The sequence below is a fragment of the Colletotrichum spaethianum genome, assembly GCF_022836535.1.
Source record: "Colletotrichum spaethianum MAFF 239500 DNA, contig02, whole genome shotgun sequence".
NCBI lineage: Eukaryota > Fungi > Ascomycota > Sordariomycetes > Glomerellales > Glomerellaceae > Colletotrichum > Colletotrichum spaethianum.
The window spans coordinates 1,322,727-1,344,119 of NW_026054772.1; the positions used below are offsets into that span (position 1 = coordinate 1,322,727).

A 21,393-nucleotide genomic window follows, 5' to 3' on the forward strand; every position below is an offset into this window, starting at 1 on the left:
TTTCTGGAGCGTCATCGACGGCAATCGTTTTGATATTTTGTGATACAATCTTGACGTTTCCCGACGCTCTGGTTGACCCCCTTCTAGTTGACATGTTGGCGACGGAAAGAAGTTCAGGAAAGAGGCGTCTACTTAGGGTCCGGGCTGCAGGCATACACGCAACTATCATACCCACACACAGCTCGATGTGTGACCAGAGCGCGAGGCCAAAAAAGTCATCTGGGAGTTCCGTGAGCTAAGCCTCGTACATGAGCATCAATATTGATACTTACAAGTCGGGTTCCATGATTTGTTGAAGACCGATATGCTTCTCAAACGCACAGCGCTGACGATTGTGATACTAACATGTGTTAGGCTCATCGATGAGACTGAAGAGAATTAAACATCTACTCACAAGATGCCAACGCCGAACATCGACATGATTCCCGCCTTTTGCCTCTTCTGCAAATTGAGCTTGTAAATTTGCGTGGCGGGGAGAATCAGCATCCATACGTCGATCGCGATGTTGAGAGAAGCGTGCGAAAGCGTCATGGCCGATAGGTCAATACAAGACCCAGGATATTTGCCATCCCATCCGTACCAAAAGTAGCTGAGAGGCTTGCACTGGTTGAGATTGACAATAATGAACGTGATGCATACAGCGACGTTGAAGATTTGTGTGCCCCAAAGAATCTTGCGGAATACGTCCGTGATCGAGCCGAAGATGCGTAGGTATAGGAACAGGATCGAAGCTTTGATGACTGCGAGAGTCACGAAATAAAGAATCTCGAAGGCGAAGAAGCCCTGAAATCTAAGATCAGCGGTATTCACCATACAAGAGTGTGCGATTTTTTCTTACCTTAATGAAGGTAGTGATTTGCTCTACTGTAAGCATCCAAATGTCCTTCCCGAATCCTCCCTGTTTTCCTACATGTGTCGCAACCAAAAACGCAATCATCATGCCCTATTCAATCAATCGTCAGCTGTCTAGTCGCCTTTTCCCCAAGGGAAACCTCGACGTACGTATGCAAACAAAATGGTCCAATCGTCCATGCCCCATGTCGAGAGCCCCATCCATTTTGTCACCAATCGGCATGCAAAGAAGAGTGTCACAAGGCCGAAGAGGAACGATGGAACCCAGGAGATTGTGGCGCTTTCATCATGATATTCGAATCCGCAGTCTCGCCAGGTTTGGTTCTTCGATACTATCGAACACCCTCGTTAATCACAGTTCTCCAACAGAGTGGCGTGTGACCTACGCAAAGCTTGTTGCACACTACATTGTACTCGGACGCAATGGATCACAGCCATGTTGTAGTTCATGTCCTCGCATAGGCATGTCGAGTTCGAGAACTGGCATGGCGTGTAGTCGAGTGGTTCGAAGAGACACGGCAACTAGACAGTGATCGTTAGCATCAGGCCGAGTAACCCGATAGCAGCAAAAAGTAGGATCAGGTGAGCTCACAGCGCAGTCTGGGACATCATCGTAGAGGCCGTACACGACTGGCAGGCAGGACAAAAGCGAAACGGCCCAGAGATAGGGCTTCATTGCAAGATAGTTCGCTGGGGGTACGAATACTTGCAATAATCAAAACATGACGGAATGGAGCAGGATTTATGACTCGATGGATCTCAGGCAAACAACAATAAGTTGGGTGACCGTAGCGCGGGGAAGAAGAAGAAGAAAAGAAGGGGAGGGAGGACCACTACATACAAGGGCGAGATACGGGGAAAGGTAACAAATATGGGCAAAACCCCGGTTCGACTCAGCCGTCGCAAACGAGGCGGATTCGTGTAAGCCACGGCAGAAGATGGCGAAATGGCTCGCCGGGTGCGGAAGACCTGGCCCAGACCACCCGGGCTGTCATGATTGGGTTCTAGCCATGACCTATGACAGACAGAGCCTCGGCAGCTTCAAAGAGCCTACCACCCCTCGTTCTGTTTTCACAGAACCCACGTCGCTCCTCTACGTCCCTAGGTAACGTTCAAGTTTGTCTAAGTAGAGAATTCCATAAGGAGAATTGGCAACCATAGGTACTGCAGGTTACGAAGCCTAAGGCTGGAAATGACTTGCACGTGGTCAGATTTAGTGAGGTATTCAACTGGACACGGCGAGGTTTGTTTGTAGACCGTCTCACACCCAAGACATATGTTGTTTCTATGGCGGGCGGGTTTCTGCGGCCCATGGATTGGACGAAGGGGCCGATGAAGGAGCTGCAAAAATCCTTTTTTGGCCAAGTCTGTCGTCGAAAGAAACTAGACAAACATGGCAAGATCTCCTAGTCGCTCGGGAGGCGTCTTTGGGACAGTGAGGTGGTTCAGTATCTTTACCGCATGCGTCATTGAAATGCCTGTAAAGTTCTTTTTCACTTTCGCCTCATGATGCGCCTCGTTGAGGGACGAGAGCAGATGGAGTTTAAATAATGAACCTAGTCTCAAAAGAGACGCTCGTGGCGTAAGATGCCGATCTAGCAAAGTAACTTGGCTTGAGGGGATGTGAAAGGAATGTGTTGGGGTACTTTTAGGATTATCACGTTGCGAGACATATTTGTGGAGTTAGTGCTGAGGAATCCACCCTTCCTTCATTCCTTCGGATCCGGAACCGCTCGGGCTGCTTGTCCAGCGACGGCTGCGATGATGCTTGACTGTAGACGGCGTCGAGGACACGACGATAATTGCCGTTGAACCATAGCCCTGGGATTTTCAGAATTTGGCATCGCGTCTGGGTTGATGGCAAGCACAAAGAATTTGTCGCGATAAGTCCAACATCGAGGGCTATGAATATCCTTGGCTCACAGTCCTGGTGTGGTGTGAATCCACGTTCTTGGATTTCCTGAAATTCTTTTTGACTTTTTGTTCCCGGTGACTACATTTGTATCATACCTGTACTCACAGGACCCTGGGAGCTTACCACCATAGTCTCGTGCTTCGCGTTCCGTCACCGAAGAAGAAGGACGCTGCTTTCATTAGATCTGCCGGGCTCTCATCATCTCGTTGCCAAGTACTGTCCAGTTGCTGGGATGATGCCATACCACCGGAACTGGAAGAAGTCTACTCAGAGACATCTTGGCAGGCCAGTTGCCTGCGCCTCTAGGTCTCGACTCGGCAGCGGACGACCCCTAACGCACACGGCAAGCTTCTCATTTGCCATCAAAAGCTCGACCGAAAACGTGTAGTATGTCTGGGCAAATTCCGTTAAATATGATCCCACCGGCAACAATGACTACCGGTATCATTCTTGAAGGTGGTCAAAGCGGAGACAACAGGACTCGATCTTGTGTAACGGAACGTGCCAAGGCGGTCGAGAATGTCAACCAGTCTCTGAAAGTCACAGTACTCTCCCGTGTTGAGACTGGTGGCGGGTGCATGACATTGACAGCGTCCAGGCCTATTGATGCAGTCAAAGATTCAGTATTCTCGGTGGTTCACACTGCACGTGTATAGCATCAAATTGACATTTAGCCCCAGGGGCGGATGATTGACGGTTGTGCCCAGTGCCCAATGTTCCTTTGCTCGTGGCACGAGTCTAGCTGATGCTTATCTAACGGACCCGTGGATTCCCTCTTTTTCTTCCTTGTTGTATTGGTTATTGAAGTACAGAGGCGCAACGCCTTCAGGGTCAACACCGTGACGTGGCTCAGGATGGTGGACGAGTAGTCACTGCTTGACAATAACGGGATGTATTTACCTTTTCCAAACTAGGACCATCGTATCATTGCAATAAGGTCCCAAAACAGGCCGTTGAGGACCTCATTAGCGTTATTTGAGGATGGCTTAATGAGACTTGGGGTTGTTGTCTAATGTAAAGTTTTGCAACTGAAAGCGAAAATCGCACATCTGCTATCCAATCACCATACACTATGGATCATCGACATATGACCGAGTGGCGGTTGATTACTTGATCCGGAAAAGGGTGTGGTTGCTCCCTTTGACAGCCCTGTGCGCTTGGCCTACGATTCCAAGCCCAACACCTCAGCCAGGCACTCTAGTAATTTCCGCCAACCGGCAGGTATAAACCCAAGACCCCGTTCCTGTCTTGAGAATGCCTGAATTATGAAATTTGGCGATAACTATAGTATTAGATAGATAATCGTTCATAATTGGAAGTTCCTGCAGACAGAATGTGAAAGCTTCATAGCAGGACGAGCTTGTTTCTTCTTGTCGTGGTTAATGACTTTTAACGGCCGCGAGCACCGTGCCATGATCGCCGCCAACTTCCACAGAGACCAGATTCAAATCTTCGTCTTGAACGACCTCCAAATCCGTCCAGTCCCTTCGATTTCAGGGACTGCGTTTCTCTAGGCACTGGAAGCACCGACAGCGTTAGCCTCCGGTCAGCAAATCAACACTTCATCAGCTCCGTCGGCAAAGATAAGTTGATATTCAACTGCCGCCACAAATTTATTGAAATAGACTTGATCTCCTGATCATCAGACCTCTGAATGAGCGAACACAGTGCTTGGATAGTCTACGACAAGCTCTTTGTCACCGTTGGAACGCTCAATGTTAATTTGAACGTTGCGCCTCCCACACCAGAATATCGAAGCTGCTTTAGTATTCATTCGATCTATATATAAGCGACTGGGGTATTAAAAGAATGTTCGACATTGTGTATCGGTTGAAGACTTCAAAAATATGTGAGTAAGAATTACATCAATAGTACGCTGTTTTAGAACAGTCTCATTTTAGTTTTTACCGGTATACAACTATCAATACAACAAGGATGGACGGGCGTTTTACAATCCCAACAAGCCACCTCCCTTACCTCCACCACCCCCGAGCAAGCCCCCACCGCCTCCTCCCTCCTTGTCATCACCTCCTCCTCCTCCAAGCACTCCTCCGAGGAGACCACCACCGTTGTCCTTTCCTCCTCCACCAACACCGCCAAGGACACCTCCCAAAAGGCCTCCAACTCTATGATGAGGTTAGTGTCAACTATCCGTTAGAAATGGAGATGTTTACACGTTCGTAAAACATCATGGAATTTTACTTACCCATCGCCAACACCGCCAACAACATCACCAACGCCGCCGAGAACGTCTCCCTTGCCTAATTTCCCGACGCCCTTGCCGAGGCCACCAGTGATTCCAGTAACAGCATCACCAGCACCCTTGCCGACACCGCCGACAATGCCTCCGACTGGGCCACCAACTGTGTCACCCACGCCTCCAAGTGTGCCGCCAACAGTATCACCCTAATTGATTTGTTAGCCAAAATTCAACTGTATGTAGCCTAGAAAGTCCACTTACGAGTCCCTTTCCGACACCACCGACGGTGTTACCAACTCCAGAGGTGGCCCCGCCAACAGTGCCCATAAGGTCACCTCTTCCGAGAGCACCAGTCGTGTCACCGAGAGTCTTGCCGACGCCACCAGTCGCAGCTCCGAGCGTGTTGCCTACGCCACTAGTCGCACCGCCAACTGTCTTGCCAAGTCCATCGGTGGCGCCGCTAACACCCTTGCCGAGCGGGCCTCCGACTGTGTTGCCGACTTGCTTGCCGACACCTCCAGTGACACCGCCGACAGTCCTTCCAAGATTGTCGACAGTGCCTCCGGCGGACTTGCCGACTCCATCGACAACGCCTCCGGCTGTCTTTCCAGCTCCGCCGACAGTCCTGCCGGCTCCACCGACCACGCCTCCAGCAGTCTTGCCAACACCTCCAACAGTCTTCCCAACAGTGTCGGTAACTTGGCCAACTGGTCCACCGGTTTGGCCAGACTTCTTCGCGGCACGCTTGGCCTCGATCTCGTGCGTGGGCACCAAAGCGCTCGGGTGGTAGTTCTTTTCTTTGGGGCCCGACGTCTTGGCAGTAGCAGCCTTTGCACGTTTGGCCTCGAGCTCAGCAGTCGGTACCAAGGCGCCAGGGGCGTAAACCTTCTCCTTCTTTTGAGCTGGGGCGGAAGCAGTTTTGGCTGGGGTAGGGTTCGTAACAGGAACGTTCCTCAAGGGCGGGGCCGGGATAACCGCAGGCTTAACCGCCTTCTTCACCGGAGCTGGTGCTGTCTTGGGAACATTGATCGGTGCCCGGGATACGGATGTGGGCTGAGTAGACGGGTTGACAGACGGTGCTGTCTTTTTGACTGTGGTCTCAGCCTTCGATGGTGTAGCCTCTGCCTTGGCTGCGGCAGCCTTCCTTGCCTGAATCCTCTTGACAATATCCGAACCAGTCACTTCCGTATATTGTGGCTTCTTCTTCTCTTGCAGTCTCTTCACGATGTCTGCGCCACTGCTACCATTTGTCGTCTTCTGGGCGGTCTGAGATGCCGACTTGACCGGCTTGGAGGCATTGGAAGTTGTTTTATGTGCGCTTGATGCTGCTGGTTTCGAAGCGGACGTCGCCGTCTTGGAGGCTGAAGTTGGTGTTTTTGTGGTAGGGGCCGCAGGTTTAGACGCTGATGAAGAAACCTTCTTCGCAGCGGGCGTAGTCTTCTCCATAGCGGCGGCTGTGGATGATTCTTTCTTCGGGGTTGCGTGTGTCTTGCGTTCTTCGACCTTAGCTGGCGTTGCCTTCTTCGTAGCGGCCGACTTGTGTGGGGTTGAAGCTGGGCCCGGCGGTGTTAGTCCCGATACACACTCTTAGGCTCTCACACACAGCAGATGGGAAATAGTACTAGTCATCTTACCTTCCAAAGGAGCACTATGGTGCTTTGCTGTTGATGACATATTGTGGATATGATATATTACTCTTGCAATATGTGTTCGCGATATGCACAGATGCTATTATCACAGTTTAAATCTACAAAAGAATAGAGCGGTTCATGTGTGGCTTGTACTCTATATACGTGAATATGCTCTGTGGCAGCTGTTGGCGATGACGTAGATCAGAGACTGGATGAGGAGGGTGGTGTGAGCTGACGTGCGTCCTCGGTCTGTGACGTCGAGTCTGGGGTTGTCCCGGGGTCTGATAGGTCTAGACTAAACACAATTATGCGAGACACCAATCGACCCCAGACACATCCGCCACACTTCTGAGTACGCATGCACAGCCGACGCACGATGATAGGAGAACTGTTGCACTTTTCTTCTGCCTATCTGCTGCTCCAAGTGACTAGTCTACCGCTCAACGCCGATGATGTCTGGTATGACATACCATGGTTAAAATCCCTGATTTTAGAATACCGTTGATTCCATAGACTTTCCAAGGGATTGTAGAAATAAGCCAATCAAAGTTCAAGGGGTCAGGTTTTCTTAAGTCTAGGACTGCGAAACAACCCCTTTGCGAGGAGGCCGCCGCACGGCTTTTGGGTTGTCTCGCAGTGACGCCGACCGGCAGCCGCTAGGACGTGAAGGGAGGGTTTTGCTCTTCGTCGAATTGATCTTACGCCCCTCCTTCTGATTGTGGCGTAGCCTCCGATTGCTAGACTAGGATGTCATCGCGGCTCGATATCCACAGACGGCATCCGGCTCGAAATCGTGTCGACATTGTGGAGAGGAGAAGGCGGTTGGCAACTTTATTGCGGAGTAAAGTCTTCGATTAGAGCGGGACAGCATCCCTGCACGTCTCGGTGAGCTCGGAGAATGATGCGATTCGCCTCCGCCTCCAATGTAATTGGCTGGCGGACGTGTTTGTTACAGCTAAGCGAATCTATCTCACACCATTAATAACATTTTGAGTGGCGAGCATTCGCAAAGGGATGAACAGCACAAGCGACTCGTCTAGTTTCCAGAACAAATATCACCTGCTGTCATGCCGCTTCTTCGCTCCATCCTTACAACCTAGACCAGCATCGGATGATTAGCAGGCCAACCGGGCTAGTTCCCGACCCCCTATTCGACGGAGGGGAGAGCGCGCATTGGCTTTGCAAACACCTTTGGCACCTGTTTTCCACCTTGACAACTTTGGACGACACCACAAATTTGACCAGTTGTTTCTTCCGTAGGCATGTATCCAAGCTTTTTTCGAGAATGTGCCCTGTTTATTTAGGTAAGCAAAGGATTCAGTCATTTGTCAAAAATCCGGTTGTTTCTTTACCATAACCTGGACATTGCACCAACTTAACGTTCACAACTTACTGGCTCAATCCTCCCTCCATCTCCTAAACTGTCTACTTTCACATCTTAGTCGTCATAGACATAGGTGGAGAGAACAGTTCTCATCGTCTGCATTATCTCACGGCAATATCTCAGGGGAGTTGAGCCAGTTGTCCAGGGCGGTAGTGTTTACTTCTACCAGTAGTGAAGTGGATACCTCCCGATTGTAGTCAACAGCAACCTCGGTTAGGATGCTTGCAATAATTAGGTTTCCTAGTGGCAGAGACTGAACTGTTGCATGTTCACTTCATTTACCGCAGATCGAAGATGGTCATTCTCACTAATCCATATAAAGCCCAGCAACTTAGTTTAATTAGATAGAGAAGGAGCCGTTACATATCAAAGTGATTTCCAAGTGGAATAGAAGATTCCTTCTCAACGCAGTGGCCCGTAACCGTTATCTTCTCCGAATTTATGTGTGCATGATCACCCTTGTAACATCCTAATAACTCCTATAACTCTATTGACATTTAGAAATTCTGAGGCTTCTCGTGCGATCGCATGTGAGTTTTCATAGAATAAGTACCTTTGAATTACCATAGCGGCTTTCATGGTGCGTGAGGAGACTGTGGCAGTACCACCACAACGCAGTTCATTAAGCAAGGTATAGTAAGTACACGCTAGGACAGCTCCTCTGATATCGTTTTCCCCCCTCAATGTTGGCAAGAGCCCATTTCTTTTATCTATAAAGCTAATAGTATAAAAACCCTGTGAAATAAGAACCCTGTTTCACAGGGTTTCTATATCCCTGAGACCGTGCTTAGCAAGAATGTATGAAAAATGAGACGAGCTACCCCTTTCTTGAGGCAGAATGTCGCGCCATTTCCTAATATAAGAAGAATATACAGTCGATTGGTAGGGTTTACAGTAATAGTCAAGCGCGGATTCGGCTGACCGATTGGCTGATTCTATCACTACACGTAACGCACCGCTGCCTTATTTGCCATACTGACGTTCAGCTGTGGTAAACCTGCTTAATCCCTACTGAGCTAAGCTGAGATGATACGGCTATTTTGTTCAAGTACAGGTGCCGGTAGCGCTATCGTCGTTGGGCCAAACGCAGGAACCTCCTTTGCCGGTTTGGTAGTTACAGCAGTCGGTAGTCGAAATACAAGCTTCTATTCCAGGGGGGGGATGTATAAGTCTATCTTTCTATTGAATGAACTGGGCGGGAATAGAAGACTTACGGCCAGCGCCAAAGCAGCCAGTGTTCTGCCTCTCAGCGACTTGGGGAGCAGCGAGGACCGTCGCGGCAAGGGCCAGCATAATAGTGAAAGCCCGCATGGTGTGATTTAGTGATTTGTTGATTTGTTGATCGTTTGTTTGTTCTGCGCAATCTTTTGAGCGTCTAGGAGGATGCTGCTGAGAGATTGAGTCTCCTTTTATGCTTTATGCTTTTTTCTAAGCGCGTAGATATCACTCAGGGGTTCTTCCTAGTTTGGGAAAAGCGTTTAACCGACCTGCTACCAAGCAAGAGAAAAGGATACACTTATGGTATGATTAAGATGGACCTACAGGTTCTGATTAGATTAATGAGATATTACGTAGTATGGCAAGTCTACAAGCAGGGGTGTAAGCCCTTACAGAAGAACGTTCTTATCAAATTCGTTTATTGAGTCAGTGCAACTACTTAAAAATTTTAAGAGACCTGTGACCAGATAAGTTAGTAAAGGTGAACAGGTTCAATCAATTGGACTCTCCTTGCTCTTATCTTTGCTTGCTTCCTACCTTCTAGCGTTATCCTGCCGTAAGAAGTAAGGTACATGAAGAGTGACCTCTTTTAATGGATAGCTACCTTTCAGCGATGCGCCTATGGTTGTAAGACTGTACACCCTCTGGCCAGCAGGCTCGTAAACATATATTGACTCGATGACAATAGACGTGGAAGAGAGTGCTAAGCTGATGTAAGGCAGTGTGCTTTAGGTAAAGCCAGAGCTTATCTTTAGCCTGTGATATCTAAGCAGGTTTACAGCCACAGGGATGCAGGGCTGGTCAGTATTACTAGCTCCAGTTTTGATAAGGAAGCTTGGAAACGAGTTAAACATAAGAATAGTAATCATTCATGTCAAGGCAGTGACGGCTAGTGGCTGGTGGAGCCATGGCTGGGAGTGAGACAAATGCCAAGTCACGTGACGCTCTAGCTAGCGCGCCCATAAAGGTCAGGCTTTCTGGCCTAGCGTAGCTATAGATTTCTTCTTTTCTTTACCTTAAAGTCCTTATAAATAGGTAATACAGTTATTTAGTGTAATTTGTTATTATACTTGACTTTCGAAAGAGAATGTTTCGTGTCATGGTTGAAGCTGCCACTCTTGGGTGTGACTTGATAGTCGACTGCATATGTCTGGCTGCCATGTCATAAGTAATTTAGACTTCATTGTCTAAAACTTGGATAGTAAAGCATAGTGATTCTGGGATCAAGCTTGCGCCGCAACCTTCGAGCTCGAGCAAAGGGATGCGTATGTAGTTTCTTTCACATCCTTTTATACTGATCGACTCTCAAGTAAACTCCAACAAGGATTCTGTGAAGGAAAGATTTTTATGTCCTGTACCAAAGTAGAACTTCAGTAAAAGAACCTGGAAGCGTGCTGTTGCCTCTCAAATCCACACAATCACATTGTTCTTCAGACACGCCAACCTCGTGGTTTCTCATCCCGATAAATAGGGCCGGCATCGTACCGTCAAACACTCGGACCTGTCCATATCTTATCATCTACTAAACAACAATCAGATCTACTGAACAACAATTTCATCTATTGAACAACAATCCCCTTCCACCATGCTCAATCTGACCATCACCATCCGCCCCGAGTTTCCATTACCTCCAAGACCTCAGCGGCGCGGTATCCCTATCATGCAATTTCCTCGCGAGATCCGCAACCAAATCTACCGTGATGCTCTCGTCGAACCCAAAAGATCCGAAATTACCCATGAGCCTGGCTGTCAGTTCAAGTCGGATAAATCTACCAAATGGGAACCCCCCGCTTTCTTGCTGAAAAACGTCACGGTCTGCGAGAACCCGCATCGTCTCGTTACGAAATCGGCTTGTACCTGTGACAAGCGAAAATGCATCAACCTGCTCCAAGCTAATCGCCAGATTCACGCCGAAGCAGCGCCCATCTTTTGGTCACAGAAAACGTTCTGCTTTTTGAGCGGTTTTGAGGTCATCGTGGCCTTAAAGCACATTCTCCGTCATCAGTACCGCAACTGCGTGACTGAAATTTGCCTCATGAGCCCCGCCGACAATGGCGCGCCTCTACATGTCTCGCTTGATGGGTCGAGCCTGGGTGACAGTTGTCCTAAGAACTGGCCCCTCTTCTGGCACACGATCTCAAAGTGCTTCAGCTTGAGACGGCTACAGATCTCACCTCGTATCGTCATGACAAGCAGGTTTGAAGTACTCCACGTGACAGTCAAGCGCCCCAAGCTGGAGATCGAGCTGGTGTCCCTCATTCCTTTCTTCCAGAGGGGGCAGTCCATGGAAGAGTACCCCTTTGAGATCGACTCGGGAATGCATCATCGAACCATTTACGGCGAAGTTCGCTACGGGGTGCATTCCATCGAGCAGTTGATGCAGGAGGACGAAGAACAGGAGCCAGACGAGCGTTACTGGGGCTGTCTTGCTGAGGACTGCGATATATACAACTTGTATATCTTCGCTGATGTTCGAGAACGTCTCCTGGACTCCTGGTGCTGTGGACGGTATGCGTCCCCAAACGCCACTGGTGATGAAGACGACGAGTACTGGCCATTTTATTTCGATATTTGGCATGCCATGCATCAAGAAAGGAACAAGTTCATGGCGGCATTGGATGACGGAAATGAGTTTGTCGTACTGTTTTATGGCTTGCCACCGTCCGGTAGACAGGCAAGACAAGCTGCGAAGCAGAAGTATGCCCTGGAGAACAAGCAGCGGGAGATGAACGGCATGACTGACGCAGAAAGAGAAGTGAACAAGAAGTCCCGTCAGCTGAGAAAAGAAAAGAGGAAGAAGCTGGAAGAGGAGAGGCAGGCCATCGCTGACGAGAATCCGCGGCTCCCTGACCCGAATATCAACTGGGTGAGTCCCGAGATCTTGGAGAAACAGCAGAAGGAGGTTGCCTTGAAGGAGATTAGGAGGTCTCAGAAAGAGAATTCGGAGATGAGACGCAAGGAAAGGAAACGAGTACAGCGGTGATTTGGGAGTGTCTGGGACCAGCGAATGCATTTTGCTGATGACGATTCTTATGGAGATCCTGGGTTGCATTTACTTCTGTTTGTGATAGAATTCCACTAGAAATTGGCGTTTATAAGCAGGTTCGGTTGATCTTGGCGGAGAATGGATAGAAATAGGCGTTGAGTCCAGTCGTTTGGAGCTCATTTTAATACCATGGGGTGGTTTACTATCTGTTGCCGCGACTTGTGAGCGCTGTGATCAAAAGTGTTTCAATGTGAAAGAGTTAATGGAAAGCTTCCTTTACAGTCCGATTCCGATGTCAACACGGGTTAAAGGTTATCATAAGAACTGTTGAGCTCTCGAGGGCATCATACGTCAGTTTTATATACCTAGCCTGAACGTCCTCCTAGATATGCTATTTTCTGTTCCGTTTAAATCAAATACGATCTCCACCAAGCCTCCTCTTCTTCAAGCCATAGTCTCTGGCTTCCAGGCTTGCCAAACATGTGGCCTTCGCCCTCCACCTCCCTCATCCCCACATCACCTCCCTTGTCCTTGACTGCCTTGTAAATGAGTCTAGCCTGTTCGATGGGGACCACCGTGTCGGCGACGCCATGCAAGAGGAACAGCGGTGCCTCAATCTTATCGGCACTGAACAGAGGGCTTCGTTCGCGGTACCTCTGTTCCACCTGCTCTCGCGTCATGCCCGGATCGAGCACGAGCGCTCCCATGTATTCCGACTCGAGCTTGTGAGTGGATTCGCCCAGCTTCTCAACGTCGCTCACGCCGCATACGCAGAACCCGGCATCAAAGATTCGGGGGTGGCGGACCAGAGCTTGGAGGACGTTGTATCCTCCCGCGCTCGCGCCAACAATACCGACCTTGCCAACTCTGCCTGCTTCGACCAGGTGATTGGCAACTTCGGCAGCATCGTCTGCGTCGACAATGCCCCAGTTGCTGAACAATGCCTCACGATAGTCTCGGCCGTGACCGGTCGACCCCGTGTAGTTCAACGCAAGATAGGCGTAGCCGCGGGCGGTGAAATACTGTGTGCGGAGTTTGAGACCGGAGCCAGTGTAAGCCGTTGGGCCTCCGTGAGAGGAAATGACCAGCGGAGGCAGCGTGTTTTCTGGGGCCAGGAACTTCGGGTTGCGTGGCATCCATAGAGTGCTGTATATTGTGCGCGACGGCGAGCCTGTCGACTGGAACTTAACCAGTTCCGGCTTTGAGAATAGAGAATCCTCCAGCTTCTCGCCCGTGGTGTCCCGAATAGTCGTGGTCTCGCCGGTCGAGATGTCGATTTTGTACAGTGCAGAAGGAACCCCGGACTGATCGGCAACAAGAAGCAAGGAGTCGTCGCTCAACCGGACTAAAGAGTCGTTCACGATGCCGCATATCTCAGAAGGGCCAATAGGCCTCCAATCGCTTTTATCGAGGTCGATGAGGATCAGCTTTGCCTGGCCGAAAACAATAGCTGCGGCCGCGACATAGCGGGCCGACAGCGGGGCATACGTGCGGCTTGTGAGCCATTAGCATCACGATAATGGCAACCTGAACGGCCGTTGGAGCACTCACCTTCCTTGAAACCAACGAATCTCTCCGATTTCGGCGTTCTCAAGTCCCTCGAGCTTGACGTGTGTTGGCTTCTCCGAGCCAGGAGCCATACGGAACAGCTGTCGAAATCCATCAATCTCAATGCACACAAACAGACTGCCGTCGAGGCCCCATCGCGGTTCAGCAGCGCCCTCGCGGTTTTCGCCCGCGACCAGCACCGCGTTCTCAACGCTTGCTAGGGATGTCCAATCAGCGGCAAAGATCTTGGCTGCTGAGAAAGGCAGGGTGGGCTGATCCCATTCCATCCAGGTCAACTTCTTGCCGTCCTCACTGAACTGGGGCGTGTAGTAGAAGTCGGCCCCTTGGACGACTCGCTTGACTTCACCGCTGTCCGCGTTGATGGCCACAATGTAGTTCCGGATTCCCTCGGGTGTTGGAATCTCATGGTCCTCCTCTGTGGCCAAAACCCAAGGACTGCTGGGGTTCGCGCTGAAGTTGGAGTACCGCAGCTTCGGGTTGCCAGTCAGATCGGAGACCTTGCCTGTGTTGGGGTCCAGGATCTTGACGGTGTTGTCTTTGTTGGAAAAGATGAGTCTTCCATCCGCAACTATGTCGTGAGCGGAGCCGCCGTACTCATACACGGTGTTACTGGCGCTGTAAGGGGCTGGGAGCAAGTCCTTCAGGCCATCCTGGGTGATCTCCACGATCCCTTTGCGGCCATCGTCCTTGGATTCGACGAAGAAGGCCCGGCCAGTGTCGCGCTGGGGTAGCAGTCAGTACATCGGGCTCGTTTCTGCTCGATTGAACAGCTCACATGCACCCGCGGCGACGCGACGGACCAGCTTTTGGAGGTGACGGTATCGACCGTTATCGGGCTCTCCCAATTGCCGTATCGGGCCAATCGTTTCGTCACCATTTTCTTGCGTTGAAGAGAGCGATGCGCCCGAAATAGAATATAGATGGAGACGCGCGTTTGCAAGTGGGTGTAGGAAGATATAAGGGTGAGCCAAAGCTTGAGTGAGGGGTTGAAAATAACTCTGACGCTTGATGAGATTCGTGAATCCTATTAGGCAGGTGCCGTAATAGCCGGAACCGAGCCCCGTTTACGACCCGATAACGTCTCCACTTTGTCCCTAAGGCCGGAACAAGTACCGGTTGCCGCCGGTCACGGCCTTCTGAACAGTAGTCCAGCACAAGACATCGAGGTCACGGCAGCCGATAAGGCACCTCTTCCAAGTATTGACTGTCCATCTGATCCCCAAGTTGCATCGATGCAGGTAAACATAAGCTCTTGGCATCACTGTAAGACTATTCTCAGCACCCCAAACTCAAAGGATTAGTAGGTTTGGTAATGTGAGAAAAGTGTGGGAAGTCAGGCCCAGAAGAGCTCAGTCCATGGGCCGCGGTTCCAGATGCTTGGATTTTCAGCCTCAACTCAGCTAGCAGACAAGTACGCCTTTGCCAAGTCAAACGTCACCTTTTCCGAGAAACACATCCGGCTTGCCTGTCGCTGGTGCAGCCGAAAAAGTACGGCCTGCTCAAGACCGACGGCAAGGTGCATCGCTGAAGCCGATACTCTGAAATGCACACAGCTGCAAGCACCAAGCCTGGGCGTTACCGAGATAAGCGACGAGGTCAGAGCTAATTAAGGCTGCGAAGGTAGCCGTAGCTTCGCTTCGTGGGGGGAGCCATCGCCCATGAAGTGCGAGTCAAAATGGGCTGACTGCCAAGGCGAGCAAAATGCCGTTCGCCAAGTGCTATTCACGATCCAGGGATATGGGATGCTTTTCTTCTCCCTCCATTTTTTTTCTTCTTTTCCCTTCTTTCTCTTCCTTTAAACCAGGAGGTGTTTGAACGAGGCCATGGTCTTATTCGTCCAACTACATGCAGTCTGTTCTCTGTGCAGGCCGCAGTTCAATCGCACGTGAGTGATGAATCTAGTGTACGACCCTTGAACCGATCACAAACAGGGGCTAACCAGCCATGTGGTGTCACCGCGGTGGTGTTTCAGTCTAGAGCAAGTTGAGCCGACAGCCCCCGGCGCAGAGCGCTTGAATCTACGGGGGGTTATTGGTCGCATGACCGCCGTCCGCCGCCCTGGGGAGAGTTGTCGCCATGGAGGTAGGGCCGGGACAGGGGTTTTCCTCTGTTGATTCGGCCGCCAGAAGAACCACGTTTGAGAGTCTATGTTTAGCCCACGACACCTGCCATCCGAGTCTTGCATGGGGATGCGAAGCGCCCCCCGCGACGAAATCAGCCGAAATTCAGGATCGGTAGGAGGCAATTGCCACAAACGACGGGTGAACATTGGTTTTAGAGACGTGAAAAGAGACTAGTGTGCAAAAGTCGGTGCAGGGCTTCGGGGTCATGAGACGAACCTCTGCTCTGAGTTGATGGGGAATGTGCAACCTACCATTCAGCCGGGTCACCGCTAAACAAACCTCGATATTAAGCTTAGCCTTGTTCTCGGTCCTCATACGTAGGAGATACCCCGGATTAGCCAAAAAGCAGACCTCTTGTCGTAAACCCATCAAAAGTTGTCATCTTGTGTGATACCACAGCCAAATCCCCTTCCCCGCATGAGCCAAACGTCCAAAACTGTCAAGAAGAGACGGGTTGCCACAGCGCCAAGCAGCGCCGACGCCGGACCTCGAGCAAAACTGGCATGACCAGCCGCCTGCAGCGTGCATGTCCAACTCACGACTTGCCGCATCCACCCTCGCGGCGAGGCTCTTAGGGGGAATCTGCTCGTCAAGGCGCTCCTTGGCGAGCTTGGCGACACGGATGGTGGGGACAAGCAATCATCCTGGTGGTCCCATGTGGGTTTCATGATGCCGCTGTTCTTGGCGGGTGGTTGCCTCTACGAAGCCACTGACTTTTGCCCGTGATGGCCGGCGAGCGTTTGTCTGGGCATATAACTTGTTTGGCTTCCGAGCCGCACCATCTCTATGGGTGGTGTTGGTTGCTCACTTTGTCATTCACTCTTTAAACCAATTTAACCAACTCACCAACCTTTTCGCGGCCAGTCCGCCAATTACACGAGCCAACTGCGTTGGTCTCTGTCCTTCTCTTCTCGTCATCATTCGTCTTCACAATGAAATTTTCAACCTTCACCCTTTTCTCTTCTCAGGTGCTGCTGGCGGCCTCACTGCCCCTCTCCGCCAGCCCGGCTACTGGCATAGTCTCTCGAAACGAGGATGCTCTAAACAGTGCTGTCAAGGACTTGGGCATCACGAAACGATTACCTGCTGAGGCTGCGGCCGGCGAAGGCGCTGCTGGGGGAGCCGAAGGCGGTGGCGCCAAGGAAGGCGAGGCGGGTGAGAAGGAGATTGAGGGACAGTTCATCGTGCCTGTACGCTTAGGAGGAGCAAACGTCAAGCAGGACGTTCTCTTCCCCCAGGCGTAAGCATCAACACCGGTCCTCAAATGATGGCAAGACTAATACCATTCTCAGAAGAACGGCCGCTTCGAAGTCGAGTTCCAGAACGCCGTAGGCCGGACCCTCACCGTGACCGAGAACAGATCTCCCGCAGCCCCTCCGCCGGGCTTCACCGCCGTCGAGCCGGTCTCCTACCAGATCAGCCTAGCCGAGGGCGCGCAGGGCGTGAAGCTGTCCAAGGTCGACTACATCATCAACCCAGGCAGTAAGTTTACGCGAACTAATGCGATTGCTGCTGTACGGTGGACTAACACCACGTCAGATGCGCTGGACATCAGCAAGGGACAAATCGGCCGCCTCTTCCCGGAAATCAACGCCTTCATCATTGACCCCGCGCTCGGCGAACTGGAGTTCGAGGCCGAGGAGAACGAGTTGACGCTGACGGTGGCCAACATGAATGGCGAGTTCGCCGTCTTCCTTCCGCAGGCTGCGGCTGCCTGAAGTGTCACGGGTCACGCATGGCCTGAGTCTGCAAGGCTCGTTGTTGGGGAAGTCTGGGGAATAACCACTCGGGGCTGTCTGAGGGATGGGTGCAAAACTTTGACAAATTTCTTTTTTTTAATCAATCTAAAACAATTCTACTTCGGTCTCAAACCATTGCCTGGAATAGCCCTCTGAATCAGGTCGAGGCTGGAATGGCTCAAACCGCAAAGCTTGCCCTGTAAGACCGATGAGTCTGAAAAGCTAGGCTCCCCAACATTGTGACTGCAGCGGGTATGTAGATCATGGATATGCTCGAATATTCTAAAGACCGGATATCACCAGGAATCATTTGGTTTCATGCCTAGCAAGCCAGGTGAAGCAATGTCTCTTTATCATAGTCGCAGTGAGTCTGAAGCTCAGGGTATCGTGAAAGATACGACTTGCCAAGGTGCACCGTCTTGTCTCCAAGCAGCCCACCGGCGCAGTCAAGACAGCAGGTGCTTCAAGGTCAGGAGCCGCGGTCCATAAACACGTCAACATGAACGCCTCTAAAGTCCCAACTCAATACCTTTCTATTTGCCCCGTCTTTCTCCGCGGTGGACGTTCTGGGTCTCTGGTAGCACCGTTAGTTGTTGGTTTGGCGTACAGGGTGACAATGGTCCTCTGAATTCAGGACAGTGACAGACACCTTACCCGTTGAAACGCTTCTCTACGCATCGAACATGCTGTTGGCAACCAACCTTCCCCAACATAATTATAGGCCCGTAGGCACTCCGACATGTCAAGCTGTCAGGGACTGACGGTACCTAAGCTTGAGTCGCTGACGAAAGCCTTCAGCTCGGCGTTCTCTCTGCCTAGCTGGGCCAGCATTAAAAAATGGCGACCGGTTTTGTGATTCTCCTATCCTGCTAGCGGCTCGAAAGCCGACGTAGCTCATCATCTCAGCATCTCCCGGCAAAGCTTCAGCCTATCACTAGCTTCCCTCAGGAGCTCCGAATGAGACTGCTCCAGGCTCGTCTTCAGCAGGTCCAACAACTCGGGCAGCCTCTCGTTGAGGTCCCTGGCCGCCTCATCAGTCAGCTCTTCCAAGCTCGCAAAGTGCGCCAGGTACCTGGCGATCTCGCTATATCTCCCCGGCGGCGCGTTCTTGTTGGGGATTCCCAGCGCCTGCACAAAGGACCAGATCGTCAGCGCCGCGTAGTACATGATCCACGGCCGGTGGGGGTCCGGCTCACTGCGGCAGGAGTAGAAAACAGACACGGGCTCCGGGAGAGAGCCGAAGCTGCTCGTCCGTCGCTTCGGCCCTCGTTGGTCGACGAGGACGCGGTAGAGGAGCTTGAAGGCGTGGAGCACGGCGTGGCGGGTCGATGGCGCGTTGGACCATGTCCGCATCCGCGCCACCGCGTTGGAGTGGTCGCGCGTCGAGACCTTGCGGCCGACGAGGTACTTGGCCCCGGCGTATACCTGGCAGTCGACGATATCCACGTGGAGACTGATGTGTGCCAAGTGGTAAAGCACGGCGGCCGAGTGGATTGGGCCGTTGGAGCTCGACGGCTGCCCGAGGACTTCAGACGTGTCGTTCGCCCCGACGGCGTTGTCGAAGCTCTCCTTCCACTCGTCGAAGGCGCGCAGAAGAATCTTTTTCCAGCCATCGTGCGATTCCGTGCTGGGTGTGCGCAGATCGAGCCACTTGAGGTGGGATTCGCGGTGGGAAAGGTGCCATCCGACGCTGAGCAGGCCGGACATGATGATCATGCGGCCAAAAGTGTGTGTCTTGACTTCCTGGCCGTGCAGAGCGCTCTTCAGCCCGTCCAGGAAAGACACCTGCTTGATGCCGTACATCCTGTAATTCCCATCGAGATGCCGGAACGATTCGGGAGTCGGCGCGGTCCAGAGGCCGTCGTCGCACGGCAACGGAAGCCGGATCTCGTGAGGGGCCATGTCGGCGGCGTGTCCAAACATGGCTGCGTGGACCACATCCATCATGAAGGCTGCGAAGACGACGCGGTGCATCGATTCGCTTTCGGCCCATCGGATCCACCACGTCCTCGAGTCTGACGAAACCCCGTCGTTTGCTGTCGGGGCTGCTTCTTCGGGAGGCGATTCACTGCCTCCTTTTCCGATCAGGGGCTCCCTCTTCTCAAGAGGGTCAAAGTGGCCGAATGGTAGATGTGCGCACGTTCGTGCATGCGCCTGGATGAGAACATCTTTTCGTAGAACTCGAGCAGCAACAACGACTGGGCGATGTACAGGCCCACTGGTGGCGATGCTTCCTCGGCAGTGAGGATCTCCCATCGAATGCTAGAGATGACCACATCAGCGAACCCTCCATACTGCTCCAGATTGCCTGTCGAGTCCCTGCTGCTGAGGGATGCGGCTCCGAGAGCGATCATGACCATCAACAGAAAGATGGAACAGCGGTTGGACGAAAAGGTAGGCTGATGAACTATCGGCAGCCTTGGCGAGACGTTCTTCCAGTACTCTTGCAAGCAGTCCCTCATCATGTCCAGGTTCAGCGCAGGCAGGTCTCCGCCGCTCTCCTGCACCAGGCTCACGATGCGCGGCTCGTACTTTGGCTGCTTCTGTCGGAAAACCTGAAGCCACCGCAAGACCTCCTGCCGGCGGTGTTCGCTGATGAGTTCATCGCTGACTTCCACTTGCCGTGGCGGGGTAGGGTCCAGCTGCGACCGACTCGTAAGGGACTCGTAGTCGTAGTGGATGTTGTTGTTGAAGGTTGACTCGAGACCGCCTTCGAGGAAAGGCAAGTTGGCGACGCCGTTGAACTCGCTGAAACTTGCCTGGGGGTCAAACAGCCACATGGCGAAATTCTCCCTTGACAAGGCCTCATCCGGCTGGAAGCCGACGGAGGTGAAGGACGGCATCATCGCTGGCGCTTCGGACAGGGACACTTGTTCGCGGCCATAGTAGTTAGGTTTTGGGCGCATCATGTCCACGGCCATATCGTCGATCGATGGCCACGTTGACGGCTGGCCGATCCTCGTCACATGCTGCTGCGCCAAGGATGGATTTGGTCCGGCCGTCGTAGGCGTAGGCGTTGCATTGGAGTCTGGTGTGAGAAGAATAGCAGCGTCGTGAGGCCCGTTCGACGATGGCTGGGGGAATGTCGTTCGGGGCAGACCAGCCGATGTCGGCGATGAGACAGCGCCGGAGGCGGCAGAAGCGCTGAAGCTGGGCGCGCGGTTCCGCGGGATGTACGAGGAAGAATGACGCTTCTTGTGTCGCGAAAGCAGGTCGGCGCGGACAAACTTTTGATCACAGCCTGGGATGTCGCAGATGAAGATCTCTCTCGGGTTGTCTGATGAGTCGCGTCAGTAGCATGAGCAGTATAGCAACCGCGGTGTGAGGTCTCACGGTTCAGTTGATGTCTCTGAAGGTGCTCCGCCCTCGAGTACAGCTTCTCACAGCCCGGGTGGTCGCAGACGAAGCGACGTGGCGCGCCTTTGCGACTTGCACGTTTGTAATTGTGCCCAGCACCGCCATGCTGACCGGGAGATGGGTGGCTCGCCATCGAGCGCGGTCACGACAGCATCGTCGAGTATTTTTTTATTTTTTTTGGGTCGTGATCCGCAGGCCTGGGCGATGAGATGTCGTGCAGATGGCCTCAAGCGCTAGACAGTGGGCTCCTCATCAGGAAAAGCAAGTGAGATGCGCCAAGGGAGGTGAAGATGTCGCGACGGCTGGTGAGATTACGATGAGATGGTGATGAGACGGAAATGGAGATTAACTTGGCAGAGTTGCGCCTCAGGCGCCCGGGCCAACGCGGGGAAGTGTGAGCTCCTCCCCAAAAACGGTCC

At 52.1% G+C, this 21,393-nt stretch overlaps 7 protein-coding genes across 7 annotated transcripts; 2 read left to right on the forward strand and 5 right to left on the reverse strand.

The window, feature by feature from the left end:
* Window positions 1-390: 390 nt before the first annotated feature.
* Window positions 391-937, reverse strand: ColSpa_01236 (uncharacterized protein; the record flags this gene model as incomplete). The annotated part of the gene is made up of 2 exons (XM_049267448.1): window positions 391-783; window positions 839-937. 2 exons carry the CDS (start codon window positions 935-937, stop codon window positions 391-393), a joined length of 492 nt encoding a protein of 163 aa, XP_049123405.1.
* A 3,778-nt stretch (window positions 938-4,715) lies between these two features.
* Window positions 4,716-6,413, reverse strand: ColSpa_01237 (uncharacterized protein; the record flags this gene model as incomplete). The annotated part of the gene is made up of 3 exons (XM_049267449.1): window positions 4,716-4,893; window positions 4,974-5,173; window positions 5,229-6,413. The coding sequence occupies 3 exons, from the start codon at window positions 6,411-6,413 to the stop codon at window positions 4,716-4,718; spliced, it is 1,563 nt and encodes a 520-aa protein (XP_049123406.1).
* A 4,372-nt stretch (window positions 6,414-10,785) lies between these two features.
* ColSpa_01238 (uncharacterized protein) lies at window positions 10,786-12,183 on the forward strand (the record flags this gene model as incomplete). The annotated part of the gene is made up of 1 exon (XM_049267450.1): window positions 10,786-12,183. One exon carries the CDS (start codon window positions 10,786-10,788, stop codon window positions 12,181-12,183), a length of 1,398 nt encoding a protein of 465 aa, XP_049123407.1.
* Window positions 12,184-12,593: 410 nt separating this feature from the next.
* Window positions 12,594-14,632, reverse strand: ColSpa_01239 (dipeptidyl aminopeptidase BIII; the record flags this gene model as incomplete). The annotated part of the gene is made up of 3 exons (XM_049267451.1): window positions 12,594-13,680; window positions 13,738-14,477; window positions 14,531-14,632. The coding sequence occupies 3 exons, from the start codon at window positions 14,630-14,632 to the stop codon at window positions 12,594-12,596; spliced, it is 1,929 nt and encodes a 642-aa protein (XP_049123408.1).
* Window positions 14,633-16,810: 2,178 nt separating this feature from the next.
* On the forward strand, window positions 16,811-17,596 carry ColSpa_01240 (uncharacterized protein; the record flags this gene model as incomplete). The annotated part of the gene is made up of 3 exons (XM_049267452.1): window positions 16,811-17,068; window positions 17,171-17,360; window positions 17,418-17,596. 3 exons carry the CDS (start codon window positions 16,811-16,813, stop codon window positions 17,594-17,596), a joined length of 627 nt encoding a protein of 208 aa, XP_049123409.1.
* A 918-nt stretch (window positions 17,597-18,514) lies between these two features.
* ColSpa_01241 (nicotinate catabolism cluster-specific transcription factor) lies at window positions 18,515-19,561 on the reverse strand (the record flags this gene model as incomplete). Its single annotated transcript, XM_049267453.1, has 1 exon — window positions 18,515-19,561. One exon carries the CDS (start codon window positions 19,559-19,561, stop codon window positions 18,515-18,517), a length of 1,047 nt encoding a protein of 348 aa, XP_049123410.1.
* A 140-nt stretch (window positions 19,562-19,701) lies between these two features.
* On the reverse strand, window positions 19,702-21,107 carry ColSpa_01242 (zinc finger protein klf1; the record flags this gene model as incomplete). Its single annotated transcript, XM_049267454.1, has 2 exons — window positions 19,702-20,894; window positions 20,951-21,107. 2 exons carry the CDS (start codon window positions 21,105-21,107, stop codon window positions 19,702-19,704), a joined length of 1,350 nt encoding a protein of 449 aa, XP_049123411.1.
* Window positions 21,108-21,393: the final 286 nt, after the last annotated feature.